At 59.9% G+C, this 10,334-nt stretch overlaps 1 protein-coding gene across 1 annotated transcript in view; it reads right to left on the bottom strand.

Moving 5' to 3' along the window:
* The window catches only part of CHD5 (chromodomain helicase DNA binding protein 5), a 48,043-nt gene that overhangs the window by 28,372 nt on the left and 9,337 nt on the right, over positions 1–10,334 (bottom strand). The window contains exons 4-13 of the mRNA XM_025048537.1: positions 10,127–10,245; positions 9,263–9,501; positions 7,725–7,849; positions 6,199–6,322; positions 5,420–5,586; positions 5,032–5,253; positions 3,758–3,964; positions 3,356–3,567; positions 1,129–1,260; positions 935–1,043 (exon numbers count right to left, since the gene is read on the bottom strand). Coding sequence (XP_024904305.1) covers positions 935–1,043; positions 1,129–1,260; positions 3,356–3,567; positions 3,758–3,964; positions 5,032–5,253; positions 5,420–5,586; positions 6,199–6,322; positions 7,725–7,849; positions 9,263–9,501; positions 10,127–10,245 — 1,656 coding nt within the window. The remainder of the gene's footprint in view (positions 1–934; positions 1,044–1,128; positions 1,261–3,355; positions 3,568–3,757; positions 3,965–5,031; positions 5,254–5,419; positions 5,587–6,198; positions 6,323–7,724; positions 7,850–9,262; positions 9,502–10,126; positions 10,246–10,334) is intronic.

The following is a 10,334-nucleotide window of genomic DNA, read 5'->3' as shown; positions in this document are numbered from 1 at the left end:
GCTTAGGTGTTCCCACTGTGGCTACCTGTACTTCTGCCCTGTACTTCTCCTATCTGGACAGTTTCACAAGTGTTAGACTCTCTGACTTTAAGCCCAGGTCTCTACACTGGTCCTGCTCCACGCCCAGGACATGAGAACACCATTGACGCATGCCTACGGTACTTCGTGTGCTTGATCCAGAACATCACTCACTGTGCCTCTTTTATCCTGTGGCTCAAGGCCACCTCCCCTATGAAGTTCCCTTGACGTACTAGACCCATTCGCCTTCCCTGGCACCCCATAGTCCCAGGACAAACGTTCTGTGTGTATCCGCCACGGGTCTCTGGGAGATGGGCACTTCTCAAATCCAGGGCCCTTGTGTCCCCAGAGCCAGCCCAGGGCCAGGTGCTGGCAGACACCCCAGAGGGGTTTGCTAAATAAGTCAATCTTCTACTCCCTGACAGTGCAAAACTCCCAGGGGCAAACTGGGGGTCCCCTCCCAGAGAAAAGATAAGAATGGCGTGTAATTTGGATATCAGCTGTGGCACCCCTGAAGTTAGAGACACTTTTTGATTTAAACACTGGAAATTAGCTCATCTAAAGTAATGTAAATTCACAAGCTGATAAAGACTACTTGCCCCCCGGGTTTGTGCCTGGGTAATCCACATTTCAACTGAGACAGGAAACCAAGGCCTTGAGCCCCCGAGGGCTGGGGAATGAGGCTGAGGGACCTCCCTGTGAGGTCTCCCCTGCAGGGAGGGGCTGGGTCTTGTCATCCTGTCCCGTGGGGTCCCAGGCATTAGTGGTCTGAACTGCAGGGCCCCGGGCATGGCTCTGTGCGTACAGGCCATGACGGCCCAAGGTAGAGTCCCCTGGAGAACACAACCTGCTCCACTGCCCAGCCTAGGGTGGCGGGCCTTGCTGACCTTACCCCGCTGCCCCCTCCCCTGCTCACATCCACGACAGGCGTGTCCGGCGGCTTCTCCTGTTTATCATCCTTGAGCTTCTTGCTCTTCTTGATCAGCCTCTTGGGCAGCCGGGCATCTTCTCCCAGCATCAGCTCCCTGGAAAGAGCATGAGATGCGGGTGAGCAAAGCTCGGGCCGTAGAAGACCAGAGCCCTGGGGCGGGGCCCAGGCCAGCGGCCCACCTGTGGCCCCAGTAGGCTTGCTTCAGGTTGTCATAGTAGGGGATGTCAATGTCGTCAATCTCCCAGGTGCACTGGTCGTAGGGCAGGTCTTTCCACTTGATCAGGTAGTGCACGTCCCCCTTTTTGTCGAAGCTGCAACACAGCAGACAGATGGCGGAGGAGGGAGGGTCACTTGGGCAGCAGCTGTAGTTAAGAGTCCAGGAAATGCACCTTGCAGGATGCGAGCCTCCTGCTCCCACCGTTGCCTGGGACCCTGGCCCCAGGCGGGAGGGCAGCGGGAGGGCAGGTGCTCCAGAGAGGAGAGGCAGCTTGCCCCAGGCCACACAGCCAGTGCGAAGGAGGGCGAGGGTGGCAGAGAGGCCGTGCTAGCAGAGAGGCAAAGAGCCAGCGTCCTTTGCATCCTCGGCTGCACCCCGAATCACATTCCCTCACGGTGTCTGGACAAAGAAATCCTGAATTTCTGAGTTGGGCAGTTCTCTCTCCTGACCAGGGGCCTTCATCCTCTAACTTCAAAGTCAAACGTCACAGTCCAGGGCCTGTCTCCACAAAAAAGACAAGGACATGCCCTCTTTTAGAGATCCCTGGGGACACAGGGACCTGATGACCAAGCCAGCAACATAGAAGGGGACTCTAGAGAAGCACCATGGCCTTCAGCTTGATTCCAGCCCCTGGGAGGGGCCTCAGGGCCACTCGCCCAACCTGAGTTGATCGGGACCCCAAGCCAGGAAGCGCCAGCGGGCCAGACACTGCGGCTAACCTAAGTGGTGGTGACTAGCCTGGAGGCCATTAAGAGAAAGATAAATCTCCAGTCACCATGGAAACTGATGGATTTTTCTCAATAAATAATTGATTGTTAATCAGACCTCATTTGGGTAAAAAGTTTGGGGGAAATGCACCTGCCCTGCTTTGGAGACAGAGGGTGACTGCCACTTACGTTTCGACGTGCAGTTTAACAAAGGTAAAAAACTGTGGGTCAGTCCAATGGGGGCTTCGGTTCCCATGGGAACTGACCCCCTTTCTAAGGGTCGTTCTCAGTGAGGGCTGTTCACATGCTCCCACCCCCTCCGAGGAAAGGCCAAGGCCACAGTAGCTGGCACTGGCGTACTCCCTCATGCCCACGACAGCGCCACAGGGCTCTCTCATTATCCCATTTTATATGACAAACACAGAGGCACAGAGCCCAGAAAACGGGAGCCAGAACCGGAATCTGAGCAGATGGCTCAGGTTCTTAACCTCTGCGCTACCCGGCTGCTGCCTCTCAAGAAGCCTGTGGTCTGCCAGATCCTACCTAAGTTCCTCCGAGGTAGAACCCATGTGTCAAGACCAGGTGGCAAGTTCAAAGCTCTGAGCCTGCAACCGTGCAGCAGGCACTGAGGGCCCCGCCCTGCACCCACCTGTCGGCCACCGCCCGCTCTCAAGCACCTGAACTCCCATCACCCACTAAACCAAAGCCAGGCTCACAGGATCCACAGGCCTCCTGCCTCGGCCTCTTCCTCCAGCCTTCTGCAGCCTCTGATCACTACCACCTGGGAACTTCCAGATTTCTCAACAAAGAGTTGTTACAGGGGTGCGGGGGCTGGGAACAGTAGCCAAGGAAGCAAGTCCCGCCATCAGAAGAGACTGCCCGCCACCTCCTGGCTGTGTGACTCTGGACAAGTGATTTCAGCTTGCTGTGCCTGCTCTCAAATCCATAAAAGAAAGGCAGAAATAAAGCGCTACCGCTTGGGATAGATAGCGCTCCGTGTTGTCAGCCGTCGTTTATAAATGCGGAGCAAATGAGGATATGCGCCCTCCATGTGTCAGGTTCACCTTGGTCTCTGGGACCCTCCAACAGGTATCAAGCACTAAGTTGAGCAGGAACCCAGGAACACAAGGATGTCAAACCACTTGGGGCAAGTTTCACAGGCTGTTCGTTAAGTTGCCCCTTTTTATTTATGACTTTGGAACTGTTCTCCAAGTATGACACGCGTGTCAATGTGCATGACAACCCCTCCAGGCGAACAGTCAAATGGCCTCTTCCTCCTGCCCCCACTGCACCCACACATGGCCCCGTGCCCATTCTACAGGTGCATCCCAGCCTGCAGGCATAGTCAAATGGCCTCTTCCTCCTGCCCCCACTGCACCGACACATGGCCCCGTGCCCACTCTACAGAGCGGACAGGTGCATCCCAGCCTGCAGGCACCCAGCTCCAGCGAGGCCCAGAGCCACGCCCCATCGGGCACACACCTGTGGTTCAGGATGCGGTGGATCGTCATCCACTCGGGCTTGATGCCATAGCGATAGAAGCGCTCCTCCATCTTGGCGTAGAGAGGGTCCTTGCTCTTCCTCTTCTCGCTCTTACTGTCTTCGTCACCAGAGCCGTAATCAAAGGGCGGTGGCTCGTCCATGTCGTTCTTTCTTTGGTAGTTCCGATACATCACTGTGTGGTACAGCTCCAGCTGTTCCCAGAGGGTACAAGAGGGAGACGTGCTGTGGCCCCCTCATCCCCCGACCCAGCTCCCTCATCCCCCAGCCAGGGTCCCAGGCCGGACAATCCTCACCTTCAGTCTCCCCCTCCCCAACTCCCGACAATGTCCCGCATTCGGGGAGCTGAGCCTTAGTGCAGCCACGCCCATCCAGGTGTCTCACCTGCAGCTCCTTCACCCAGGAGCAGTGCCAGTAGGAGAGCCCAGCCCACTTCACGAAGAACTCTCTCTCTGGGATGCCCTCCAGGGGCTTGGGTGGGGGGACGCTGGGCTCCATGTCGGGCCCCGACAGCCCCACCATGAAGGGGGCAGGGGGCTCCGTCCACCTCCAGTGTAGGATCCGCTGGACTTTGCCCTTCAGTGGGGGACACTGTGGACAGAGGAGGGTCCCCAAGTTCAGGGCTTAGCCAAAGGTCCCCACCCTGAGGCTCCTGTGGCAGGCAGGGAGCTATACTGCTTCCCAAGTCAGAAAGCACCATGTGACTCCACGACACCGCCTTGTCCTCAGAAGCCCACGTGTGCTTTGCACACAGGAGACGGGCAGTGTGGGTCTGCATGCACACGTGTGCATGCATGCGCGCATGCACACGCACACGCACACACCCCATAAGCCCAGATGCACACAGGTAACCGAGGGCTGGCCACAGCACAGCCCAGGACCACAGGGGTGGGAGATCCAGAACTGGGGTGAGTCTGGGGGTACAACTCAGAACATAGGGACATTTGGTGACTGGGGGTGTCAGTGAGGGGTTCTCTCCTCTCCCTGCAGAAACAGGCTCCAGCCCCAGGGGACTCCTATCCTCTCACTGCCCCCAGCCATTGGACAGAAACCAGGTCCAGAGTGGGTCTGAGTGGACAGCTGTGCCATTGTGTGGCCTTAGGTAAGTTACTTTACCTCCCTGAGCCTCAGTTTCTCATCTAAAAATGGGAATAACAAAAGGCTTGGTACTTGGAAACTCAGTAAGTGTTAAAGGGTTGCCCAATAACCAGTGGGTGGGGCTACGATTATCACCACCACCTGTCTGTTTTCACAGCGGCTCCGTTTTCAGGTCTAGATTTATGGGTAACAAAACTGCACCTAAGTCTTACAGGGACTGAGAAGCAGAGCGAGTCGGGGTGAGGCGGTGGGCAGGACTCGAGGCGTGTGGGGACCTGTGGCGGGAGAGGGTTCGGGCTCAGGCTAGCGGCTGGCAGAGCGGGACCTTTCGTGGGCGTGGCCTGGGCCAGCGGAGGCGGGGCCTTTTTGGTGGGCGGGGTGGTGCTGGTGGGGGCGTGGCCCGGCTGGCGTGGAGACTTTGAGTGGGCGTGGCCTTGCCGGGCAGGGCCTTGAGGGGAGAAGGCAGGCCGTGTGCGCGGGCCTGGTGGGCGTGGCGGTTTTGTGGTGGGCGTGGCGGTGGGCGGGGCATTGGGCGCGGGCGGGACGGGCGTAACACTCACAGTACAGCGCGGGCAGAGCCATTCACCGTTTGGGATCTCGGGCAGCGGCGGGTTGAGGCAGTGCAGGTGGTAGGAGGAGGGGCAAGCGTCGCAGCAGAGCAGCTCGCCCCCGTCCTTGCACACGCGGCAGAACTCCATGTGGTCGTCCTCCTCCTCCTCGCAGCCCGCCTCGTCCTCCTCCTCCTCGTCCTCCTTGGGCTCCCACTGGACCCCCTCCTTCTCCTGGCGGGGGGAGCACAGGTAGGGGCAGCTGGGCTGGACGCCCCCACCAGGGTGGGACTCCCTCCCTTCAACTCGGCGCCTCCCGACCTTCTGCCCCAAGACAACCCACACAAGGGCCCAGGGGCCAGGCACAGGCCCCACAGGCCAGGCTCCCCCAAGGGCTTACACAGTGGGGACAGCTCCACTTGCCCTCGGGAGCCTTCTCCAGCTCTGGGTCCAGGCAGACGAGGTGGTAGGCCCGCGGGCAGGTGTCACATAGGATGATCTCCCCGCCCTGCTGGCACACCTCGCAGTAGTCCTGGTGGTCCGTCTCATAGCCGTCACCGTCATCGACTGGGGAGGGGGCAGAGGCGGTCATGCAAGACTCATCCCCACTCCCAATTCCCAACCGCTCCCCACCCCAGGCCGCACAGGCACACAGCAGGTGCTGAGCAGATGTTAGACAGATGGATGGTGGACAGACGGTGTGAACAAATGTAATGGTTGAGCTGTAAAGGGGTGAAGAGATGGCTAGAAGATGGATAAGAGGAAGATGGGTAGACAATGAATAGGAAGACGGCTAAAAGGAAGGGCGGGAGGGAAGAAGGAGTGGAGAGAGGGAGGCTGGTAGAATGGGGACGAGGGGACGGATGGGTAGAGGAGTGGACGACCGAGTGGGCGGATGGTGGAGGAGGTTAAGCGGCACTTCCTTCTCCAGTGCCCCCCTCCCGCTAGTGCGAATGCCCTGGGGCGGCTCGCATCTTAGGTGTGGAATTTAGCCGTGGAATTCACTGGAACAGGACCCCCCTCTCCTGACGGACCAGGATGATTGAAGGAGCACAGGGGAACTACGGCCGAGGCCAGGAGAGGCCGAGGCCAGAGGCTGCCTCCCCCGCTTCCCCGGGGAGACGGCGCAGCCCCGCGTGCACCGCGGCAGCCGGGGGCCCTGCTCCCAGGAAGTCCTACGCCTCTTCTTCTTGCGCCTCCTCTTGCTCTTCTTCCCCAGGGCCGCAGAGCACTCGGAGCGCACGGAGGAGCTGTGGATGCTGGCGCTGTCCAAGTCCGACTCCTCCCGCTCGTCCTCCTCGCTCTGCAGGGCGGGAGAGGGCCCTGTGAGCCCAAAGCCGTGCGGGGCGCTCTTCCCGAGGCGCTCGCTGGGCGTGGGGCGTGGGGCAGGCCACAGTGGAGGCTCCAGAGGCTCAGTGTCTCTGTGGTTCATCTCTCTCCACCCGGCTAGAGACGCACCGGTCGAGCCTGATGTCCTACCATTGTCCCCAAGCGCCACCCTCCAGCCTCATTTTCCACCTCGATACCTCTCCCCAGGCCGTGCCCTCCGCCCTGCCGATCTCCTACACATCCCTCAAAGGGAAACCTTAAGGACACCTCGCCCAAGGAGCCTTCCTAGACCTCTCCTTAATCGAACCTGTTGTACAGCCTGTGTGCCAGGTCCGGCCTGCCTCCTCTGCCTGTCACTGGCTCTCTCCCAGCGTACATGCCCAAACCCCTTCCAGACCGAATCTCCAGAGCAAGGCCATTGTGGCTGAGCACAAAGCCCAGCACATTAGCGTGCTCAACAAATATTTGCTGAGCTGAGCTGGTCCACCAACTCCAGGCTGGTCCACACTGGCTGCTCCGTTCTCCCCTCCAGAGCAGCTAAACTCAAGACCTGTCACTTGCCTCTACCAAGGGACAAGAAATGGCCTCCATTTCTGCTCCTCTACAAGGCTGGGGCTGGGAGAGGGAATCAAGTGCCCCGTGCAGGTGGGTGTGTGAATGTCCCACCTATGGAGAAGGGAGGGCCCAAGGCACCTCCTGCAGGGAGGTGACAGAAAGTGCTCCGGGGTGAGCTCCCTTAGAGTCAATCTGATCCTGGTGCCAGCGTGGGCCCTGGAAGCACTGGGGCTCCAACCCAGCCTAATCTACCTACATGTCACCTTCCTGGGGTCCAGCCTCCCAGCAGACACGGGCATCCAGGTCCCATCAGGACTCCTAAGGGCCAGCTGACCCTCCCACCTCCTGCACTGATGGAGTGGCAGCTGGTGACTGCCAGAGCCGAGATTGAGCCCCCAGCTCAGCAGAGTGGGCTCCACACCCAGAGTCCAAGCTGCAGGGGCCCTGGGAGGGACCCTGTCTGAACCCCTCATCAGTCAGGTTGGGAAACTGAGGCCCAGCAGGCCCGCATGTAGGATGGGAAGAGAGAATGGGAGAGAGGGAGGACCTGCCCCCAGGTGACTTCAGAACGAACTGACAGCCCTGGTTTCTTTCCATGGCCACCTCTGCCTTCGCATGGCATGCACATGCGACACACACACACACACACGCACACACACATGCTCGCACATACACGCCCATCCTCACACACACGTGCTCACATTCACACATGCCCATGCTCACAGATATGCACAATCACACACGCACCCACTCACGCATGGCCATGCTCACACTCACGCTCGCACACACACACGCACTCGCACTCACGCGCCCACGCTCACCGAGGAGCCCTTCTTCCTCTTGCCGCTGACCCCTCCGAGGCGGAACTTGAGTCCGGCCACCTTTCTGCCCTTGCCCTTCTTCTTGGCGTCCTTGGAGCCTCTGATCTTCTTCCTGACCCCAGGCCCTGAAAAGTCACCGTGGAATAAACAACGCTTACAGCCGCAAGCAGCTCAGCCCCACGCTAAGCCGACCAGCACAGGGTTGCTCCCGCCACCGCCCCTCAGCTGGGATGATGGAGGCTCTGGGAGGTGAAGTCCTACTGACAGTCGCACAGTGTGGATGGGGGACAGAATAACCCAAACCCAGGCTCTGCCCCGGCCGCCATGCTGCCTCTCCCACCAGCCTCCGTCCGGGTTATCCCCAGGCCCAGTCCACGTGGGCATCACTCAAAACCATCCCCCCAATCCCCCTGGGAAACACTGGCTCCCGAGTGCCAGGAGGGTGGAGGTCACTGACAATTAGCTGCCTGAAGAGTAATGACCCCCCAGCAGCCTCCTCACTGGGCTGAGCAGGGAAGATGGGGGCTGGAGGCAGGCGGCCATGCCCAGGGCCCTCCCCCAGCCACATCACTTGCAGGAAGGGGCTGGGGGCCCAGCTGTAACCTTGGCACCACCACGGAAAATCTATTTCAATTTTTCAGGCTCTGAGTAGGCAGCCCACAGAATCAATAGCTCAGCAGCTAGAGAGGAAACGAGAAAGCCAGGCAGGCAGGGCAGGACCCTGGACAGAGGCCCGCCAGGGAAGCAGGCTGAGCGGCTCTACCCCATGTCGCTCTGCCTCCCCCCACCCACCCCGGGCCCTGCGGGGACCTGGCAAAGGGGTGCATCATCCCAGAAAACAAAGTCTCCTGGGGTCAAAACAAGGGGTCCCAGAGGCCCCTCGGCCCCCCATCCGAATCCAATCAGGGTACCGAGAAAGGCTGAGCTGCCGGTGACTCTACCATTGAGAGCCTTGGGGAGATCAATGTCCCCACCTGCAATGGGGCCACAAATCCTCCACCCAGGAGACATCCCTCCCCTGGGACCCCAAGTCACAGAGAGCCTCTGCTGTCCCTGTCATCACCACCCAGACACCTACCACTGAGTCCAACTTCATAGCTGTACCTCCTTCCAAGCCTCCCAGAGCCATTCTCAGGCACATCCGTTACCCCAGGGGCCCGGTGTTCAGGCAAGAGGGGTCACGGGCTAACCTTGGACCCCTTCTCCCTGGGAATGGCACAGCCTCAAACTCCAGAGAGTCCGAATCCCAGCAGCCAAGGTCTCCCCTCTCTCTCCCTTCTCCAAGTCAGAGGGGACAAGGGCAAAACCCCTAAAGCTCTGGGCAGCATCTCCTCCGCTTCTCCCCCAGCCCCAAAAGCGGGGAAGGACAGAAGCTACAACATCGCTGCAGGACAGCCAAGAAAGGCAGGGTGGGCAAGGTCAACTAAGGCACGGGCTCCTCCATAGAGACCGCCCCAGCTGCCACAGCCGCCCGAGGCCACAGGGTCTGGGAGGGCCTCTGCCAGCAGGGCTAGGTGCCTGCACACCCACGGCCTTACCCTTGCCCTCCTTGGTCTTGGCCTTGCGGATGGGCACAGGCTGGGGCGCCTGCTGGGGACTAATGGCCAGCGGGGGGGCGATGGTGACCGTCTCCACGGCTGCAGCCACTGCCGCTGCAGCTGCAGCCGCCGAGCTGCCCTTGAAGGGGTTGTTGGCGCTGAACTCCCGCCACTTGGCACCCAGGACGGTCATCATTTTGGACATGGGGATCTTCGGGTTCTTCTTGGCAATGAGTGGCCTGTGTAGGGGGAAAGGCAGGAGGGTGAGGGCGGTGCCGCAGAGGGGATTAAAACCCCCTTTGTGGAAGCTAAGCAGGGTCAGGCCTGGTTAGTACTTGGATGGGAGACCACCTAAAAAGACCAGGTGCCGTAGGCATAAAAAATAAAAATTAAATAAAAAAGTAAAACCATTTTTGATCTCCAAAGGGTGCACCCCTTGTCCTACACCTGGGGCAGGTGCAGCAGCCCCACGCTTCAGGTTGGGAAAACTCAGCAGAAAGGGAGAACAAAGCTTGAGACAGCAGCCTCCACCCCCGCAGCACCCCTGCATCTCTGCTTGTGTCACTGGCGAGCCTCTAATTAGTTGGGTTTCCAGACTCTGCAAGACCTGCCGGGCCAGAGGGAGGGGCCTGTAGCAGACGCTGGTGTCTTCCGGAGCTGAGCGGGGCGTGGGGTTGGCTGGGGCCACCACTCCCAGGCGCAGGGCAAACGAGGGAGGCAGGACCACGTGCTAAAGTGAAAGGGGTCCCTGCCCTCCGGCCAGCTCTGCCCGGCATGGTCAGTGCCAGCCTGACAGCCACGAGCCGAGCTCGGTCCCTCTGGCCACCCGCAGAGGCACAGCCACGGTGCCAGCCCCTGGCCCACCTGAGGAACTGGCTGAAGGCCTTGTAGTTGGTCAGCGTGTGGTAGTCGGCCTCCGAGAACAGATAGTCCACGTCGTCCAGGCCCCACTCGGCCATGAGCTGCCCCGAGGACTTGGGCTCCTGAGGACACACGGGCCAGAGGTGGAATTGGAGGAGGGGTCCTTCTAACCTGCACCTCCATCCCCAGGGCCCACACCTAGCCTCGGAAC

The sequence above is a fragment of the Pteropus alecto genome, unplaced genomic scaffold (genome assembly GCF_000325575.1).
Source record: "Pteropus alecto unplaced genomic scaffold, ASM32557v1 scaffold125, whole genome shotgun sequence".
In the NCBI taxonomy this organism is placed as follows: domain Eukaryota; kingdom Metazoa; phylum Chordata; class Mammalia; order Chiroptera; family Pteropodidae; genus Pteropus; species Pteropus alecto.
This window is presented reverse-complemented; position numbering and strand designations above follow the sequence as displayed.